At 36.9% G+C, this 22,405-nt stretch overlaps 1 protein-coding gene and 1 pseudogene across 7 annotated transcripts in view; one reads left to right on the top strand and one right to left on the bottom strand.

Annotated features, from left to right (window-relative positions):
* ETV1 (ETS variant transcription factor 1) overlaps window positions 1-22,405 on the top strand; it is an 87,463-nt gene that overhangs the window by 46,473 nt on the left and 18,585 nt on the right. For 5 of the 7 annotated variants that reach the window (XM_057731651.1, XM_057731652.1, XM_057731654.1 and 2 more), the window contains 2 exons: window positions 2,833-3,021; window positions 7,501-7,748. In XM_057731651.1, coding sequence (XP_057587634.1) covers window positions 2,833-3,021; window positions 7,501-7,748 — 437 coding nt within the window. The remainder of the gene's footprint in view (window positions 1-2,832; window positions 3,022-7,500; window positions 7,749-22,405) is intronic. The other 2 variants (XM_057731657.1, XM_057731656.1) reach the window with 1 other exon arrangement.
* LOC130851403 (60S ribosomal protein L5-like) lies at window positions 19,342-20,260 on the bottom strand (annotated as a pseudogene).

Raw genomic sequence — 22,405 nt, 5'->3', positions numbered from 1 at the left:
CAGTAGTTAAGAATCCGCACTTCCACTGCAGGGGACACTGGTTCTCCTGGTTGGAGAGCTAAGATTCCACATACCGTGTGGTGTGTTCAAATAAACAAACAAACAAGTAAAAGAGAAAGGTGCATCCCGTGTCTATCTTCACTTAAAAAAAAAGAAAGAGAGAGAGGGTCTTACTTGGCATGAGCAGCTACCAAATGTTCTCATTAGAAAGAATGCATTATGCACTTTAGATAGAGTTTGTAGGAAAAAAATGAACCGTTTGGCAGGTCTAAGCAGTACATTAGTTATCTCACAGGCTTTGCAGATGATCTATAAGATGCATTCACGGACAGTTGCAATAATGTTAGAATTTTATAAGACTTAGCAGAGGCTATTATCTATTAAAAAGCCAGTTGTTTCTTCTAACGATAATAAAGGGTGGAGCAGTAGAAGTACATTGTTCATTTGTTGGAAAATTTGATAACATATATGTTCATTAAAAACCCTTCGTAGTAAATTGCATTCTGCTACTTTTCATATCAGCCTCTAATTGCTTAAGAAAAAAGTTGGCTCTGTGTATTGTATGTTGTTACTTTCAATTATAGTAGAAACTTAGTTCTTTAAAGGAGTTAGTTTAGAAACTAACAAAATAATTACAGATATTTGTGGTCTTATAAATTATGTTGATTCAAGTTCATAATACATTATGATCCAAAGGAGTCTTCTATTTCCTCAGATGTTTTTTATGTATACTCTTTTTTTTCTTTTCATGGAATAATTTTTTTTCCATTTTTTAAAATTGAAGTACAGTTGATGTATAATATATGTTAGAGGTGTACAATATCGTACTTCACAATATTTACAGTTTATACTCCATCTATACTTATTATAAAATATTGGCTATATTCTCTCTGCTGTACAGTATGTCCTTGTAGCTTATGTTATGTCTAGTAGTTTGTACCTCTTAATCCCCTATCCCTGTGTTGCCCCTCTCAACTTCACTCTTCCCACTGGTAACCACTTGTTTGTTCTTTATATCTGTGAGTCGGCTTCCTTTTTGTTCTATTCACTAGCTTGTTGTCCAAGGTATTTAAGATTTAAGAAATATTGATTTGTGCAGTCTCACAGTGCCTGACAAGTGCTTGGACATTCTATTACTATTTGTTCTGGCAAACTTGTCTTTTGTATTTGCTTCTCTAGGCAGTTCATCAGAGCCTGAAATGATGAGCCAGTTCAATTGAACTGCAAAGCTTTTATGAAACAGATCTCTTGTAGAAGCCAACTATTAAGGCATGCTGAGTTCAGATAAAACAGTATTGATCAATCTGAGTTTTATTTTATTGTCTTTAATTTTTGCATTTTCTCAAGTTCTAGTATTCATAGAGTATTATTAGCATATTGAAGAATTTTTAATTAATAAACCAAATAGGTATAGAATTGTCATTGCATTTTAGCATTGATCAGAAGTGTGACTCTGACATAGACATGTAAAAAAGAAAGATATCTGACTTTCATAAATTAATGGTAGAAGAATTACCTGAATATTTTGAGGCTCTTCTTGGGGACCAATAATTCCCACAGTGATATATGGATTAAATTCTGTTATTTCCATTTCTATACAAACAACATAACTCAATATAGCATTTCATAAGGGAAAAAAGTAATATCCTAGGACAGAAGATGTATCATTTTTTCTTTTTATGTGAGAATGAGACAGGTGAACTATTTTATAAAAGAAGTGGATTCTCATTCAGAAATATTGGTAAAGGCAATAGATAGAACCAAACATAATATGAGTTGTATTGACTTTGCTTTAAAGCAAGAAAGACTTATGTGGCACATATTCATTCACTTCTATAAAGTATTTTTGCACTTGGATATAATTCTTTTGTATAGATGGGGCAACAGGATAAATTATTGCATAAGTCAATGTTTTAAAAGTTTCCTTTATAAAGAAAAATAAATTTTTAATACATGCTTTTTATTTTAGAAGGAAATAAAATATTTTAACGTAGAACATCTTTTTTGTTCAGAAATTTAAGTAAAATTTGTTTTCAATAAAGTATTTGTTAGATTACAAAAATTAGTTGTCATATTCCTGAGAGCTACGCTAAAGAAAGCAACTTAAATTCATAATGTATATAAAAACAAGCTTACTCATTTTATTCTTTTTTCATTGTGTTTAGAAGTTAGACAGTGATAATAGGATTTTATTCTTAAAAACATTATTTTGTATCTATTCTTATACTCCAAGAAAGTTTAAATATATCAGAGACATTTTAATTTGCCTTATAAATCTTTATTATCCCATGAGAGGAAGTTAATGCCAGGAATCATTTATTTTACATTAAAAACATGAAAATAAGGCAAAAGTATGGCCTTAGAATTCTACCACAAATAAAGGTGAGCCAGGTATGATCTGCAGCTCATTAGACTGATGTGAGTTCTTATTCTAAAATCTTATATAATATAGAAGGATTATAGTATCAGAATATTTAATGATCTAGAAAAGATCTGTGAAACTTGCTTAAGGAGACATATCAAGAATAGATGGAAATAATGCCACTGCTTTCATTGACAGAGATTTTCCTTATACCGTGTTGTTTGTATATGTATTACACGTAGATGTTTTATATTTATGCTGTTACCAAGTGATACGTTAATTATCCTATTTTCTGTTTGTGTGTGGCAGTTTTGAAGATTACATGTTCTAGAATTGCAGAAACCAAAAATCATACAATTCTAACTTCCTTAGGACTTAAGCCTAAAATATTTTTTCTTGCCTTGGGCTAGAAGAAAGTTTTAATTGCTCCTAAGAAACACATGTTCTCTTTTCTTTCATTCCTTGGGTAGTGCCTATGATCAGAAGCCACAAGTGGGAATGAGGCCCTCCAACCCCCCAACACCATCCAGCACTCCAGTGTCCCCTCTGCACCATGCGTCTCCCAACTCAGCTCACACTTCGAAACCTGACCGCGCCTTCCCAGCTCACCTCCCTCCATCGCAGCCCATCCAAGACAGCAGCTACCCCATGGACCACAGGTAAACTGCAAGTACATTTTTAAAAAAAATTTTTATTGGAGTATAGTTGATTTACAATGTGTGTTAGTTTCAGGTGTACAGCAAAGTGATTCAGTTATATATGTATACATATCTCCACTCTTTTTTAGGTTCTTTTCTCATACAGGCCATTACAGAGTACTGAGTAGAGTTCCCTGTGCTATGCAGTAGGTCCTTATTAGTTATCTATTTTATATATAGTAGTGTTTGTATGTCATTCCCAATCTCCCAGTTTATACCCCTCCTTTACCCCCGGTAACTGCAAGTACCATTTAAAAAAACAAAACTGTTCTTAGCATTTTTGGAAGATATTCCTGTTACCAATTCCTAAGACTTGTAGTAAATACAAGGCAAGTGTATTAATTTTACACATCTGTGCAAAATATTTTTGGGAAGAGCTTGCTCTATCATTAGCTATAAATAATTTGTGGAGAAGGTCATTTATAAACATTCCTTTATAAACATTTAAATTGGTTGCTAAAATGGAAAATTAATCTATATACTGACATTTGAACATTTCCCTTTCACTTTGCTTGAATTAAATTGCTTCACTTAAACTTTAAATCAGATCATCCCATTTTTATGAGCATATGTGTGTACTTGTTCTATAAAGTTAGGAGACTAATTTTAGTAGGTGGCTTATGGAATTAGGTTCTTTACCTTAGACAGAGTGGGTTAGCTGTACATAGTTTTGCAGAAGAAAACTTATTTGATAGAACTATCTTTCCTCCTTTCCAAGTGATGACTATTTCATGTCAGGAGGTGCATGACCCTGAACACTGAGAATGTAGAGAGAGAGACTGAATTCGTATTACTTAGAAAGGAACAAGGCAAGACACAACATAGAGCTAGAGAGAATGCTATGGTGGGTAATTCTCGACTCCTAGAGATGAAAACATTCGTACTGAAGTAAAATATTGGAGGACCTTTCTTTAGAGGCCTTAATAATACAACTTAAAACATAAGTCAATTATATATAGCATCAGCATCCTTTCTTCCCCTTCTACCTTGTACTTATATAGAGCGAGTGGTGTGCCGGTAAATGGTTAACAATGAGCTCTATGGAAGAAAACCCAAGGACCTTGATCTATAGCATTTGATGAGCCTGTGATGTAAATATTGCCCCCACGGCAGACTCCAGGCTATCACTGCAACAACCCTGAATGTGGAGTTGGAAAGAGGTGTGTGGTACCATGCCATGAAACAGTATTTCTACCAAACAGATACAGTGGATGTAACCTTGAGAGCATAATTAGTATAATTAGCAGCAAAATGTAGTGAAAGAATTAGGAAGGGATGAGTTTTGAGTGTTTTTTGCCTTTGCTTTTAATATAATTTTTTTTAATTATAAATTTACATAATTTAATTCTTAACAGTGGCTGTATTTGAGAGTTGGCTCACAGAACTCCTGAAAATTTGCCAATAAGCCCGTGCAAATGGTCCTTGACACACCATTATACAACTAACTCAGCCTAAGGAATCCCCCCGATTAGCAGAGGAAACCAGAAGATGTGCCACTGGCAACTTTCTGAAAATAACGCAATACTCAGATCTGCTTTTTATGGGTTATTTAATGGGACTCAGTCTCAAATTCAGTAACTCTTTTGGTATGAAAGGGTAAGATGAAAGCATTCTTTCCTTTGTGAGACCAAGTATTAACTTTTCTACCTTGGTTTCCATCGCTGAGTCCTCTTGTGCTTGGGTTATGAAATGCTTCCCATTATCTTTCTTTCCCTTCTCACCCGGTGGACTTGAGACTTTGTCAGAGTGTAATGGTATGTGCATCTGTGTAAACAGTTTTGTAAATACAGATGAAAGACATCTTATTGCCGGGTGGGCCATTAAACAGATGCACATTGTGCAGCACTGAAAGGGAAAAAAAGAGGATGAGAAAAAAAAGCAAGTTCTGTTTTGTCTACTCCTGGTGACTTCCGAGAGTTCTTGATACCTCGTCTCTCACACCTCAAGTGAGGGCCAGAGTTAGAGATTGCATAGCTGGTGCTCTGTGCAGAATAGTTCTTTCTCATGGAAGGTGACCGCTGAGCAAGCAGTATGGCTGTTTTTAGGTGACCTAACTTGAAATGCTGTAGCCAAATCCATTTTAGTTTCTCTACTTGAAGTCAAATATTTGAGACTGAGAACAGCCGGCCCGGAACTAGAAGAGGGAAGCTCAGGGTCTTTTCCCACTGCCCCCCACCGAGTGTGGAGGACAGTACCAGCTGGCCCATCCCAGGAAAATCTCTGAAGCCGTATGTTTCTGAGGAGGATTTCTTGGAGAGCTCTAGCCAACAAATGACAGCCCCTCAGTTATAAATGGCACATTTGCTCTGGGAACAGATCCTTTCCCCACATAGCCCCCTCCAGCCCAGGCACCCCACCTCACTCTGGGAGGGCTTCATGGCCAGCTGGGCTGCACCCCGCTTCCTTTCTTCAGCCTCCTTCTGCGCCTCGGGCCAGCCCTTTGGCGCGATTTCCTGAGCCACGGTGCAGGAGCCCTGTCTGTTTTTCTCAGCGTTTCCCACCACGTAGACACCGTTTTTCTTTACCCAAGAGTTCATCCGCATGCTCTCCTTACCCATGAGCTCCCCTCCAGAAGCTTCTGGAGTCGCTTTCTCTTTAAAAGTGGGCATAAGAATGACACCACAAAGTTGTCGTTTCTTAGGAAGCACGTGTGTTGGATATGTTCTCGGTCCTCAGTGAGTACCAACTGGAATCACGTCGACTCCTGAAAACAAATGGCTTGATTTTTTAACAAAGCTTTTAGTAGAAGTATTATTAACTTCCTTTTAAGGCTTCCCAAGTGAGCTGGTTTCTTATTTTAACTTCAAGTTACAATTTTCTGATTCACTCCTTGACAGTTCTTAATGATAATTTCTGTTTCTTTTTTTGGCTAATGAAATAAGCAAGAGAAGGGAAATGAATGCAGTGCCAGTCAGCCTAACTGCTTTGCAATATCCGAGTTTCTCAGTTTATTTTCTGCAGGTGTAGGTCGAATTTCAGCGCTTTCCAGGGCAGCCAGTGAGGCTAGAGTTAAATCATAGGGTGGAGTGTTCTTAGAAGTGCTAAAGCAATTTGCTTTGCCATTCTTTTGCTTTTACCTTGTTTTCATTTAACGTTACCAAAATTAAATGTTAACTTTCCAAATTAAAGTCTCAGGAATGCTTTTAGGGGTGTGCAGGGGAATTAATAGGCTTACATTTGCTCATAGAAATGTCGGATAGGTTATTTTTAAACACTCCTGGGCATTTTTAGAGCACTTTTAAATCTTTAATTAATCCACATCTTTGCAGTGGGTCAATGATATTAGGATGAGAAACACAGAACTGCACGATGATGTGATTACCCACTCGGTACACAGGATAACCAAGGGAGGAGTGTTGAGACTCACTCTCAGGCTTCTGCCAAGGCCTCAGAACTTCCTCATGGCCTAACGGCATGACCTGTCCCAAAGCTACGTGATGCATGCATGTTCCTTCCATCTTCGGAGCTCTGCTGTAATATTTTATGCTTATTTTTATCAACCTGATTTTTTTTTGTGTACAATTTGATATTTTTTTCTTGTTCGTAATGTATATATGGCAATCCCAATCTCCCAATTCATCCATTCATACCCCCACAACTGCCCGCCCCCCCCCCCCCCACTTGGTGTCCATGTGTTTGTTCTTTACAACTGTGTCTCTATTTCTGCCTTGCAAACCGTCAGCCTAATATTTTGTTTGATGCTCTTGGAAGCCAGTGTGTTCTGGGTTGCCGTTTGACAGTAAAGGAGTAGTCTTTTAAAACTAGCTTGGATTTCAATCTCTATAGTATTTCCCAGTTTAATTTCTCACTAGAATACAGTGCTATTTAGGACATTGTTACAGATGTAAGAGTCCTGCCATTTTGAGAAGAAAGTCATTCCTTTCTTGCTCCCTCAGTTACTGATGGTAAGGGAAAACCAATAAGGAGGTTTTACCTTGGTTGGTTTTTTGTTTGTTTGTTTGTTGATTAGTTTGATAAAAGAATGAAAAGATAGAGGATGCAGTTTGAAATCAGATTCCTTCCGGTTAGCTTGTTTCATTTTGTTTTTTCTTGTCTATAATTATGTGAGACCCTCTTAATAAGGAAATTTGGTAAATGATCCAGGTGATTTCGAATTGGGCGTTTTAACTGTTAAGAGTATGTATTTCTTGCAAATACTACACTGCTCTCCTAGCCTTACTCGAAGCACATCTTTAACTTTCTGTAACGTACTGAAATGGTGCTGAGTGGAACTAATTAGAAGGGGGACACAAGGTGTATTATGATTAGAAAGCACAGTGCTACTGACCCAGGAAGGAGATATCTAGTCTTTCTTAAAGATTTACACTTCAGGTCAGCTGGTGTCATGTTCATTGACTAAGCGGTTAAAAATCGTGCCAGTATTTTTAGAGGGTATTCCTTGTTACTATTTTATTTGAAACATGCTCTCTTATTTCCCAGATTTCGCCGCCAACTTTCTGAACCCTGTAATTCCTTTCCTCCTTTGCCAACAATGCCAAGGGAAGGACGTCCCATGTACCAACGGCAGATGTCTGAGCCAAACATCCCCTTCCCACCTCAAGGCTTTAAGCAGGAGTACCATGACCCAGTGTATGAACACAACACCATGGTTGGCGGTGCGGCCAGCCAAAGCTTCCCCCCTCCTCTGATGATCAAACAGGAGCCCAGAGATTTTGCATATGATTCAGGTAGGCCTGTGCTGTAAGTTACATTGAAGATACCCTATCACTTGCTGGTCAGTTTCATTAGTGTTGGCCTCAGATTGGGTGGTGCAGAATTTTTCTGACTCATTCCTTCTTTGAATCTTTCTCTTTATGTGGAGGGTTGGACTATCAAACCATTTTGGTATGAGCCAGTGGTTGAAATAGTGCCTAGAAATGAAATCTGTCCTAAGAAAAGTACAATTTGTAAGATTATGTACCCTCTCAGCCCGAGAGAGTAACATGATCGTTCTTTTCTTAGTTCTGGGCTTTCTTTCCATTTGCTCCTGCAGCACTATTTAATAACAATACTTACAGAAACTCATATTCTTCTGTAGTAACTTATTGCTCATAACTGTTTGTTTCTTTATTGGTGTGGCAAGATTCCAAGGGTCCAGAAGTAAGGATTCTTCCATATTGGGAGAATAGTAACAAAAATAGCAATAATAGAGCTTAGCTCTAGTCTCATTGAGCCAGAAAGGCCCCACTAAGTAGTATGTCAAGATGGAGAATTGGGGTTTCCTGAAAGTAAAGAGCACTTATGTCTATTGTTAATGTTATCCCCAACTTTGCCAATATTCGACCTCGAGTACTCAAAAAAATTACTTAACTAATTTATGCTCGTTTTATCTTGTTATAAGCTCAAAATTACCTCCTTTCAGAAAGCTCAGGAATTTGGGGGGAAAGTATGAAATAAAAGCTAATGCTTCAAAGAAGGGCACCAGGCATAATATTAGTAACATTATTGTAAGCATGGTCAATATATGGTTGTGGACTTAAAAATATTTGAAAACAGTGTGACTTCCTTTCATCTGGATTCAAAGTTATGGATGTTCTTTATGAAGGACCTGTCGCTTCTCTAGGCATAACTCTGCTGAGTTTTTCTGTTGGCTCTGCTTGAAAGAAAAATTGTCTCCTGGTCTTAAGTTTCCAACTTGCATAAAGTTACCTATTTTATTGTAAACTGGTCTTAAAGCTCAGCAAGAAGGAGCCCTACCTCTGAGAACCTCTCTCTGGCCACCCTTCCTCATTGGACAAAAAGTTCAAAGGACTAAGAGGCATTGCCCACTGAGAGGCTATGCCTCTACTTCTAGAAGGTACACCAGCTACCCAGGACCCATGCATTCCTTGCCTAGCCAGCCCTGAGTGCACCTCCAGGACCTGAGCAAGTTCACCCCAGGCCTAGTTTTCTGAAGGCAGAGTACACTGCTCTTGTGTGTGTCTCTAGGTCCAAGGAGGTGGCCAAGGGATGGCTGTTTGTGGGAGGATGAGGATGGAGCTTGGTTGTGCCCAGATATTTGGTGTGCAAGGCCCCTGTGGTGTGCAACACTGTGGGGTTGAGGGGTAGGAAGAGGCGCAGGAACGGGGGTGGACTGGGGTCTGAAGACTGAAAGCTGGGCTCTGTATCATCCGTTTTCAGCCCTAATCCTAGAGATGTCCCCAAATTCTAGGTTTGACCTGGCCTTTCAAGCTGTTATGTTTTCAAGTATAGGAAGAGAGAACGTGTTTATTTATCAGTTTGTTTGGCTGGTTTATAGTTTTTAAAATGTAAACATATGGTGTGAGGGACTGTATTTGAATACTTGTCCCAGGCCCTGTAATTTGGAGACCATCCTAAAATGTACCATAGCGGTCACAGTTTAGAACATTTTATGTTTGTCCATGATTTACGTGCATAATTAAGAACGGTGCAGTACAATGGGCTTTATTATAGATAAGATTTATTTTTTTCTCTGTAAATTTCTAATCCTGTTAACTGATGTTATCCTTATTCTCCAAACCACATTTTAATTTGCTGCACAGTTTTTTGAATTCATCATGATTTCAAGAAACTTTACATGGGAATCATTTAAAATAGCCCAAATAATTGGTTCAAAAGGACTTGCAGGGCATAGCATTTTTTTGTGTTTTTCAGAAATGTTTTAATATGTGTAATCTCAGAAAGATTATCATTGAAATCATTTTCTTGATTCTGTGGTTTGCCATATATATATATATTCTCCTTATATTTATATTATATATAAAATTATATGTAACATGGTGTTGAGGATGTGTAACTTTTCTTAAGAAGATGTGAACCAAACAAAAAAAAGATTTAAATAATCCAGTGAGGGCAAAAAATAGGAACTGGTGCTGTGAGGTTTAATTGCATGATTTGTGGGCCACATATACTATGAATTCAGAGTCAGCCACTGTCTGACCCTCAAAAACACAGATTCAATCACTTATAACCTAAAGAAGGGTAATCCATGCCTTAGCTCAATCTGCTGTAATAAAATACCATCATTTGGAAAGCTTAAACAACAGACATTTAACTCACAGTTCTGCAGGCTGGGAAGTCCAAGATCAAGGTGCCAGAGCATTCATTTCCTGGTGAAGCTTCTCTTCCTGGCTTGCAGATGGGTACTTACTTACTGTGTCATGTGGCAGAGAGAGAGCCCTGGTCTTTCTTCCTCTTCTTTTATAAGCACACTAATTCCACCATGGGGGCCCCACCCTCATGACCTAGTCTTATTCTAATTACCTCTCAAAGCCCCCACCCCCCTCCAAATACCATCACTTTTGGCATTAGGGCTTCACAATGAATTTGGGGGGACATGATCACTCAGTCCGTAATAGTCCAGTATCCTATTTTACATAGGGCATCTCTTCTGTTAGTTACCATAAACCTTGCAAATGGCTTGTGGAATATTTGGTTAATATTTGAGAAGCTGTTAATTTATGTTACTTTCTCCCCTCTAAATTATATTTCAAATTGCTACAGTTGGACAACACCTTTGAATTCTGATTTCAGTATTGCCAACAAGATACAGTTCAGTTTTGCTTGAATAGTTAAATAGTAAAGTTGTATCTTCTGGATGGATGTGGTCTAAAGAGCTATAGTTACTGTATAACCAGGGCTGATAAAAAATTAACCTGTAGGACTGGCCACCACATTGCTGCAATAAGTTGACACATCTGTATACGTCATATATTGCCATCAACAAGTATGATCTCCAGATGTTTTGTCGTCATTAGTTCTTTCATCCTTACTGACACTATATTAAATAACCTCTTTAGGAAATCTAATGTATTTATCACTGAATCATTAAGTTCTTGGTTCACTTACTGAAGTTGAACAAATAGCACATTAGAAAATACTTTATGTGATTTAAAGACAATGCAAAAAATCTTTCACAGTCCGTTTACTCAGCATCTGTGATCCAAAGGTTGTCCTTTAAGAAGGCCTCTAGAATTCTTTATTGCTTTATTCAATATAACATATATGTTGTGAAAATAAAAGAAGCTTTGTAAGTGAAAAGGCAGCATGATTATGCTCTAATAAAGTCTGACATTAATTATGACATGGGAAATGGAAGGTCTGTTAGTTATAATTATAATTACAGGAATGCAATTTCAACTGCTGAGTATTTAAGCTAAAAATTGCAAAATAATATGTTAGAGTAGGAATTTTTATTCTGGGAAAGGGAAAAAACTTGGATCAGGAGACAGTGAGGAGATTAAAAAAATTGATATTTACGGCCAATTTGGTGAACCAGTGCAGTGTGATCATGATTATATTATGTTATTAAGTTCTCGACAGCCCAGTTACATCTATTATTGTTGTCTTCCTCCTCTGTTTCTCTAGCTTAATAGTGCTGCGGGAAAGCAGGACACAGGTATCTTGCTGGTTGGTTGGTTTTTCTTGAATCCAACCTGATTCCTCTCTTTTGCCCATATGGCCCAGTAGCTACGTTAAAGGAATTGAATACACATTGTGTGCTTCATACAGATGCAGTGCTCCATTTTCATGAAATTGTGGCTGTTTTCCCACTTTCATGCTCACGTGAGAGGTTTTGCAGATTCAGAATCCCCAATGAGGTAAATATTTTAGATACGACATATTTTATTAGAGTTGTATGTGTTCATTGATTGGTCTTCTGGTTTGGTTTGGTTTTGGTTTTGGTTGCTTAGGGAAGTATTTTTAGGAGGGTGGTGGGTACATGAAACTAAAGTTCGACTCAAGAAAATATCAGGACACACTGTTCATATGCTTTGATCAGCTACTTGCACTCGTGGAGAGTTATCTTAAGGAAGGGTAGACGCACGATGAATGTTTACTAGGGGGAGGAATATTATAGAGTAATTGAATTGTAATATACGCTATGGCTATCAATAACAGAAATATTATGCAGCCATTAGAAGTCATGTTTTTAAAAAATATTTAATGAAAGGAGACTATTGAGGTAAAAAAAAAAAAATGTATGTAAAGCATGACTCATGTAAAATAAGACCCAGGACAGACATACTGTGGTTATATATGCATGGTGCTATTATAGGCAATATCTATTTTGTCTGTAAAGTGCTTTGTCTTTTAATAGTGCTTATGTACTGCTTTCCTAATCAGATAAAGTAAGTAGTATAAAGATCAAACAATTTAGAGTGAAAGAAGGAGAGTGTCCAAAGTAACCAGATCAGTTCTGTAAGTGAGAAGAATGCTAAATAAAGGATGACATAGACTCATTTGTTGCAAACCTGACTTTCTGTTAGTTTCCAGGACTGCCTTAGAGAGGAAGGAGAATGAATGTGCTACTTTGTGGGTTTCAGGTTCATCCCTGCGCTGTGCTTGCATGGTTTAATGCTATTATGTTCCTTTGCATTTTGGGGTGTATTAAAAATCTTAACCTAGGAGGTGATTGGAAGGGGTGATATATTAATAAGGTGTTTTTAACACTCAGGGCCTATTGTATTACTGTAATTAGTTTAAAGGATGCCCCCCAGCCCTGTAGTGGAGCAGTTGAAGCTAGGAGCTAGGAATGAAAAGGGGAAAGAGAACTTTGAAGGACATGAAGAAGGTTTTTCTGAGATAAGAAAATGGGGGAAAGCGCTGTGCTTGGAGCTTCAGGAGAGGAGGAAGTAGTTGTAGAGGGGTAGGGATAAAGCTGACATCATGTTTTCTAAGAACGTGTTTCTGTATTTTTTAAATGTGTGTTTTAGGACCCTGCCTCCTGGTACAGATGAGGCCTTCTTTCAATTTGGAGGCATGTCACATTTATGTGGTGGCAGATGTTAGCATTATTTTCAATTGGGATATTGACACAAATAGCTGTTTCATAGAATCATAAATCTTTAAACTCATGATAACTCTTGAGGATCGCCTAATTCAAATTCCTTCTTTGTGCCCCATTGTACAGATAAAATATCCAAGGCTCATTCAAGTTAACTTACCATCAGTTATACAGGTATTTTGTGAAATAGCCAAGACCAGAACTAAGGTTTCTTATTCTTAGTTTATTGTACAGTCTATGGCCTGTCTTTCTGTATAATTGTGCAAAATAAAGTACTTTAATCCACAATTTGTTAGATATATTATTTATCCTTTTCTCTACTTTTTTAGAATGAGTATTTGCCTATGCTTTTTAAAAGCTCTGCGTGATCCAGGGCAGTGAAAGTATTTGCATTAAACTTAAGGTGTCCTTTTCCCAATTTGGGGGTATTCATTTCACATTAGACAGTCCCCAAATTTTATTCTAATTGTTAGGTGCTCACTGTTGTTGTAAGATAGGAAAATATAAAACTTCAAATGATATTTCAGATTAAAATGCATTCTTTTTCCTTTTTAAAAATACACCAAAAACATCATCAAAAGTTGAGATTGTCAGAGAAGTGACTTTCCTAATAGTTCTGGAAAAGGCTGATTGATAATTAGAAGGAAAAGTAGCAAATCAATGTCCTAGCCAGCACTAAAATTCTTTGATTATATAAACTTTGAGTTTGTCTGAGCCTTCTTTCTTATTGGACTTCACTCTTTGTTAAAACACTTGATAGCTTGATGGCTTAAAATTTATCTAGAAGTGTCATTTTCAAACTTTTGTCAGCTGACTCTTTCTTTCAGCAGAAAGCTTATGAAGGACTGCAGTATATGAAACAGATATGGGACTTCCCTGGTGGTCCAGTGGTTGGGACTCTGCGCTTCCACTGCAGAGTGTATGGCGTGGCCAAAAAATTAAAAAACAAAACCAAAAAAACAGATATTAAGAAAGCTTACATTTGGAAAATAAGACGGACCTTTTCTAACTTTCATTTTTAAATCCAAGCAGCGCCTTCCAAGTTCTCCATATACTTCATCACCTTAGGACTTTGATGAAAGCCAATAAACAAACTTTCAAATTTGGAGAGTAATCATCTGTATTTAGCATGTAGAAAAATTATATGTAGGCAGAGAAATGATAGAATAAATGCAGAATACTCAGCTCGTGTTAAATATGTTAAAACTAGGAATATGTTTAACTTTCATCTGTGAGAGCTGACAAATATATCTGGTAGTCACATAGGCCCAAGCTGGCTCTGTGGTCCTAAGAGTGAAATACTCTAGGGTTTTTGAAATGGCGAGAGATGATTTTTGTGTTGTAAATGCGATTCTGTGTTTTGCTGTGTTGATGGGTACTCATCTTAGATAGCGGAGAAAATAGTGGAGTAATTCCTAAGGCTGCTCTTAGTGAGCATTGCTTGGCATTCCCCTTGCAGAATTTAGAATATAGTTTCAAGGTTAAAGTTATAGGATGAAATCAGTAGATAATAGAGCAGGAAAAACATAATTATTTTCTGCAGCCACATAGAAATATGCGTAAATAGGGCTTTATGTATTTGGAGATGATTATTCAGGGCCTCAATCAACTGATTCAACTTGCACAAAATTTAAAAACAACAAGAACACAAACAAAAAGCCACTGAAAATCAGAAGGCTAAGTGTACTCAGTAGTGTATTTCTAAACTATTACTATTATGATTGTTACTACTGCTACTGTAGTAATAGCTCAGAAATTCTGTCATCAAGATGTATTATTTTTTAATGATTTCTTATTTACTTTCTAAGAGGTAGCTATTTTAGGGAAATTGACCTCCTATTTATAATAAATATTCTCATATGCTTTTTGAACAATTGAGTTCTACGTAAGTAAACAACCAAAAATATTGTTCAAGAAATACAAGGAAGGCAGTGATGACAAGAGGAACTGTTGAAAAATGCTCATTAAAGTTAGATGGAACAGAGAGAATAGAAGTAAAGGCTACTGGTATTTATTTTGAACTTCCAGGCCTGCCATAAACTAGCTTCTTCTTTTCCAAAATAGAAGGCCCCATGATTGATAATTACTTTAATTTTTTAAAATATGAAATAAAAACATTTAGAAATATTCAGCTTTACTTCATCACATTTACTTACATATCTCTGAACCACCTTAAAAACTAATTCTTAAAGAATACTGAATTTTTTTTAAAGCCTTGAAGAAAAGAATGTTATTTAAGAATTAATAATTGAGTGTACATTGACTCTTCGGTGGTCTTGCTCTGTTCCATATTTTCTCTGGATGATAGGTTATAGGATTCCTTATCATCTCCCCTCCTGGCTACGTCAAGTATTTTAATTTTAGTTCAAAGTCAAATATGGTGGTAACTTGATTTATTCTCTATCATTTTATTTGCCAGATATTAGAAATTGGAAGATAAATATTAATATCTTAACACAATAGTAGAAAATCTTGTATACATTTAAAATCAAAGACCATGCATTTTTCATACATTTTTCATTCCTTCTTCTATAGGCATGGGGAAGATCCTATGAGAAATCAGTTAGAGATATATTCAGGGACTATTGACTGCAACCATTTCTCAATATGGCTTCAGGTCACTGGAAGAGAGAAGTATTTTCTTCCCTCTGGAGTCAAGGACCAAGTTACAGATGGCTGATAAAACCCACTATATGATTTAACAGTGTTTGGTATTGGACTGACTCTTTACAAATCATTCCCATAATTGCTCATGAATACTTTTGTTCCCTCCTAAAAACACTAGATATTTTTAAGCATTACCATCTTTAGTAATTTCCAGTGCAGCGATGATTATGGTTCCACGAACTCTGGCTTTTTGTACCTGATATTTAACACTCCCCAAGGCCAAGCCTTGGCCCTACTCCATTACTAAGCATCATTTGCTTATGGCCACATTTTCTCCTGAAACATGGCAGCTGATTTTTTTCCCCTCCTAACTTTAAAACCATTGCTCCAAGAATTTCAAGTGGAGAATCACTTGGGAATTTAAAGAAACAAGCTATTGATCCTTCAGAAAATATTAACATCTTACCTGTTTCTCTGGCATCCAAACAATTTTCTTTTACTCAGAGAGTGATATGTGGACTAGTAGATCACTTAATCTGTGATTTTTAGGTGCTTAAATTGTGAAAAGTGACGGTGCTGCCTTTCTAATTGCTTTTGTTATTACAATGGAGGTCATGGACTGGCCTCACAATTTGATGTGGCTTTTTATTGCTAAGCAGATCTCATATGAGTTTTCCTCATTCAGTTCTGGGTTAAAATAGCAAATCTCCCCAAACAGTTCTTTGGTCCACTATGTCAGTTTTTCTAAGAAATACTTCAGTATGCTCTAAATCTGCAGTTACAGTAAGTGGCATTGGCTAGTGATTTGATTTGAGAATTGAGACTAGGTCTGGATTTACTCTTTATGCATTAACACAGGTCAAATGGACAGGGACCGCATTTTAAGTCAGTAATGGAAGGCTGAAGGCTGTCTTAAACCAATCATATCAGTTTTACCCATGACTGATTGATCCCTAGGGGCAGAGCCCTGTAAGCATTTCTCTTACATGAATGGACTCTATAGAGCCTGGAGTTTCATTCATAAAATGGAGACTGAAAGGAAACACATGCACACACGCACACACACTCTTCGTCTCTGGAATGTCCATTTATACAGAGCCGAAGGGTGTAGTGTTCCATCAGCTGCTGCTTTTGCCAGTTGACTGGAAGTAATGATTAATGCTCATTGGTCCTGCCTGCATGTAACCTGACACTATTTATGGCCTTGCAGTGTTCCTAATGTATAGTGAATGAGAAGACAACGTTCTCAAATCAGAAACATAAACAGGAACTGGTGGGTCTGAATTCCATTCAGATATGTCATTTCAGCCACACAGTGTTTGTCTAACTTGGGTTTTACAGGCAGGAAAGGGGGAAGGGAGGGATAATCTGCTTGCGAGTTATACTAGCATGAAAAAAGGGAATTAGGATGGGGAGGGGAGTGTGCTTTTTTAGCGTGGGATTTTTAGTTTCTTTTGAAAGAAAACAACCAGGATGCTTAGGCCCAGAACTGCTTATTGTGAGTGGGTGCAGTGAACACACAACTGTTTTCATATATGCAACTAACATTTGCAATTAAATGAGACCGTTTAAGGATGTACATTTGGATCTCTCCCTCTGTGTGTGTGTGTTTCATAAATGTGAACAAGACAGGGAAGATAAGTGTTATTTTTTACAAGTACCTATCTGAGTATATATTTTTAGGTTTAGAATATTGTTATAAAATTCTTTACACTTAAAGGATCTCTATACTTAAGGGACTTTAATAGTTTAGAGGAAAGGGAGACTTATTTCATAAAATATTTTTACCTAACATGCATAACAGTTGAAATCTTTTCAAGGAATTTTTGTCAGATTAAATAGATGATTATTGTTTCTATCGTGTGTGCATGTGGGTAAATTTTCTACTTAATTGCTTCTACTACAGTCTCAAAAGTTTTACAAAGATAGCTATTCAAAGACACGTGAAAAACAAAGCAAAGCAAAGCAAAACGGAAAGAATGACATGCATGTGTCATTGTGATTTAGTTTAGTATCCTCTCAAGTTTAGAAAAGTATCTTTGAAGGTTCCATTCTGCTGACCCTTTTCAGTGTGTGGGCCCTCACAGTTCACTGTTTTCATCCACATGTTTTTGTTATTCTTAGCATTAAAAAATAAAACCACCCACTTTGTATGACACTGGAAACATACTGAATCCTGGACCTGTTATCTGTTTACTACCAATGTCATTTTGAGCATGTTTTGTTACCTCTTTGTCCTCAGTTTCCTCATTCGTAGAAAGGGGAAAATATTTCCTGTGCCTTTTGTGTTTTTGTAAGGGTTAAATAGGACTAGTTTGTAAAATTGCTAATATAGTATTAGGGGTCCAGGCAATTACAATAAGGATTTCTGTTGGTATGATTTTATCTTAACTTCTAGAGGTTTCCTCAAAGACTGTTGCTAGTTCTTGAATGAGATGCCAGTATTATTTCTAACATTTACAAATACACTTTGGTGCTAAAGGATAAGATAAAGTAAGAGAGATATTATTATAGTAAAACAATCATATTGTACATGGCCAACAAGACACTGTACTCTTATGCTATTTCTGATGTAGTGAAACAGTCATACTGAACTTACGACTAGTGTTATTCATGTCCAAAGCAAGTAGACTACATCGTCTGAATCCTGTGGTGATCCCAGGAGAAATGAAAGTGAGAGGACAAAGCAATGTGTGATGTATTTGTTTCCAATTATGTTGGTTCCAGAAAAGGAACAATTCAGTATTGAAACTCATCATGAAAAACTCCCCTGCTTCAGAATTTCTTTTCGTGGCCTGTTTTGGCAACTAATGGCATCTTTTCTCATATATGTTTTTAAACGTCTGTTGTCGGAGTACAATAATATCTGATAAATAGTCAAAGTTAAAATTGTGCTTATTTGGTGCAATTGTGTTTCCTATCATTTCAACTTTGTTTTCAACTCTAACTTAAGGAAACTCCATAGGCTTGTAAAACTGTGAACCAGCTAGCTCATAATAAGCTAATCCTGCTTGAATGTGGTGGTGATTTGCATAGGATACTATCCCCCCCCAGTAAAAAACAAAACCCAAAACAGATGTTTACAAGAGAAGCTTGTGGTTTCCTAGGTAAAATTCAATACTGTTATTTTAGGTTGTGTAGCCTTCAAATTTTAAAAACATCTGAATGCAGATAACTGCATGACTTTTTTTTTTTTCTTTTTTAAGGTTTTGCAAACACTATTCTAGGCATACAAAGACTAACATAGTTCTCTTTCTGTCCTCAAAGTCTGTCAACAGTAGATTCAGTACATCTGAGCTGTGGCAAAAGAAATATCTCTGCAGATTTTACATTATTTATATTCACAGTTTACTAAAAATCCTAATGACAAAGCTCCCATCTGAATGTGAAGGAAGTAATGCCAAATGCATCACTCTCTTCTTAAGATTTCAGCCACCTCCAACTTTCTGCCTTCTTCACATGAGTTTCATTGACTAAGTTGTTATATTCACATAGAGCTTTTGTGACTGACAACAGATAGGTCTTATAAAATGACTTTTTTGCCTTCACACTTGCTTTCTCCACACTTGAATTCAGACATATTAATACTGGGCCTTATTTTTAGAGTTAATTACTTTCAGGTTTGTTCTATAAATAGAAGGATTGTATGGGTGTATCCCTTACACATTAGCATCCTTTTTAGAAAACTTTATAAAATGTATTTTCTTGATTAGCTACATGAGATCTATTCATGTGGCAGATGGAAATGCACAGTACAAGGATGCTACAACTAATATATATGTGAACACTTGTGCATTTAAATACATCTTTATGAAGCTCATTTATTTATGCACTCTGGAAAACCTTTGGTTTTTTTTTTTTCTTAGTTAATAAGTTTATTATTTTCTTTATCTGAAAAATCTTCCTAGAAATTGTGGTTTGGTTTATTAACTCTCAGTAGCCCGTTCCTGAGCTCTAAGGAAGCTTGCCTTCTTCTGAGCTATCCGATCTTCTGGGCAAGTGACATTTTGGGACGGTTCCACCTCTTCTTTTTAACTTCTTTCTTAGGCTTCTTCTCATACACTGGATTCTCTCGTATTGCGGCATGAGCTTTCTTATAAATCTCCTCCATCATGTCTGGAGTTACGTTGTTCTTTATGTATTGAGAGAATTGTGTTTTGTAAGCATCTTCATCTTCTTCAATCAGGTGATGCAGATCTTCTGCAGCGTTCTGCCCCATGATGTGCTTTCGGTGTACCTTAGCATTGAATGCTTTGCTTTCTGAATCATTGCCAGGGAACCATCTGGTACTGTGAGGGACAGACAAGCCTCCATCGACAGCTCCCTTCAGGGCCCCCAGAACTTTATTCCCAGCAGTAGTCCTGGCAAGCCCTGCATCCAAGTAACAGGTGAAGGCACCAGGTTGACCATCAGTGCCTTCCACTTTGTATTCATCTCCAGTCACCTCGACTTGGCCTTCATAAATTGTGTCCATACCAAACCTATGAAGAAGCCTGCGGGCCAGCAGCAGGCCAGTACAATACGCTGCAGCAGAGTTTGTCAAGCCAGCCTTCACACCATACTTTGGGAGTTCGTGAGCATAAGCTGCGCACACTATCATATCTCCTCCTATACGGGCACAGGCAGTCTGGCAAATGGTATCTCTGTCGTTACCTGAACTATCATTCTTTTTTTGGGTGTGTTGTACTTATTTTTATCTTGGATTACCAATCGTTTCTGAGCATAGTAGTCAGTTCTGCCCTCTCGCCGTCTTCTAAATTTCACTTGGTATCTCTTGAAGTAGGCCTTATTCTTGACAGCTTTGACAAACCCCATCCTGTTGAACAGAGGACTTAGCTGCCACTGAGCTGCAGAACCAGCACGGCTTGGGAGGAGGGAAGCAAACCTTTGGATTTTAAACATTAAGCTGTGCATTTGCCAGGAAATGAGAAGGAAAAACAATTAAGTTTAAGACAGAAGAGATCTGAACTTAGGCAAGATCTGTCATAATGCTCATCTTTCTTGAATGAGATTGCTGCCATTAGTTCTTGGTACAGCTCAATATTTCTTTAGATGATAAATGTCTTTGAAAAACTTGTTTAAACTCCTATGTTTACATTGAAATACACACACAAACCATTTCTCACCAAGTACCTGTTAATTTCAGATGTATGTCCACACACATTTTGGCCCTGGAGTTTTAATGTGCCAGGTTTTCCACCATCATCATTATACAATAAACAAGTTTAGGTGGACTTGATTTTGTCACATCACCTCCTCAGGGAGTTAGTTAAGTGTGTAATCAACCCGTCTCTGCATTGCACACTTACATGAAAGCAAAATCACATTAAAATTCCACATGGAACTTACTCCTGTTTTACTGGGATTTCTCATTTACTCTCAGAGATCTGAATGTTTCATTGTTATCACACTGATTATTTCTCCAGGAATTAAACTAGAAGTATCAAATGAAAGCAAGATGCTTTTCCCCCCTTATTTAGAGTTTACAATGTGAAGTGTTTTCAGGTTTGTACACTATTTGATAACAAACAATTTCAACAAATTGTAGGGATGTATCATACAACTGTGGCAAATAGTTTATCTCTGATCAGGCCTGTGAAAGCTCCTAGAAACCTTAGGCAAACCATACCCTGAAGAGGAACCTTCCTTCTGTACTACAGGGCAGCACATATGCAAATCAGAAAAGTGCCTAGCAAATGCAAAACTGCACTTTGTGGGCAGGCCTTTGGTACAGCTTCCCAAATCCATATGTTTCCCAGTACAGCTTTAAAATGCAAGTCAAGACACAGAGAAACCAACTTTTTAGTTTCATACCTGGTTAATTTAAAGGAAATTTTAACTGTGTTACTAAAGGTGAAGACTAATCAAATCAAGGAGTTTAAGGTGTTAGTTTACTCTTCCTGACTTCCCCCACAATGACTAGTGCAGTAAAATGACAACACTGCTTTGCTGCTTTGAATTTTTGCAGCATATTAGATCAGCTTTCACCACCATGAACTCATCTGTGACAAATTATAGGCAGTTTAGTTTCTGCAAGCTGAATTGGCCCTGTCCTAATGTCGTGCTGAAGAGCTCTTTGATCCATAAGTTTCAAAATAATAAAAAAAAATCTTTTATCCTAAATTGAATATATGTAATTTATTTACAGGTTGAATTTAAAACTTTTAAAATTAAAGTCATTTAGCACCAAGTATCAGGGAATAGTATGGTAAAAAGCTCAAAAGAGGTACCTCCAAGTATTTTGAAAATATAACAGAGCTGCTCACTTAAACCTTATAAATCATAAATTTATAATGAATTTAAAATCAGTATATTTTAAATACCATAGGTTAATAGATGGATTTATGAAGAATATTACTGAATAAGTACACAAATAAGCAATGTCAACCATCTCAATAGATACATGATTTAAGAACAGCAATAAGATACAAAAATAATTTTGGTACATAATTATTTCTAGTTTTAAGTACTGTGATTCACACAAGTTAAACACTTGTGAGGTTCACTTAAAAATAGATTCTGTTAATAATAAGTACCTTATATTGAATCAGTGTTCACAGAAAATGGGCATAATATTGCCCAGGGCTTACTCCATATGGTCTTCCAACAACCCTTTGAAGGCAATCACTGTTATTCCCATTTTACAGGTGTGGAGGTTGAGAGTTAGCGGTGTTAAATAACTAACAAAGTGTTATACTCCTGCAGAATATCAGAACTGAGATTCAAAACCAGGTCTCTCAGATGACAAGATGCGTGTTTGTAATCACTGCTGTACTAATGATCCTAACATCGTGATTATGGGTGCATATTAAGACAGTGTAAATATGCTGTCATCTTAACATTTGTGCATAGGATAAACCGTAGCTTATTATTGTCGCTGACTTATGTAACTTTTATTTCATGAATAAACATAAATGAATACATATGAAATGCGTCCATTCCCTGCTACAAAACATTTGCCTTTGAAGCCGCCACTTAGCTAGTTTGGAT

The sequence above is a fragment of the Hippopotamus amphibius genome, chromosome 4 (assembly GCF_030028045.1).
Source record: "Hippopotamus amphibius kiboko isolate mHipAmp2 chromosome 4, mHipAmp2.hap2, whole genome shotgun sequence".
In the NCBI taxonomy this organism is placed as follows: domain Eukaryota; kingdom Metazoa; phylum Chordata; class Mammalia; order Artiodactyla; family Hippopotamidae; genus Hippopotamus; species Hippopotamus amphibius.
The sequence above is the reverse complement of the archived record's forward strand: the minus strand, read 5'-3'. Positions and strand labels throughout refer to the sequence as shown.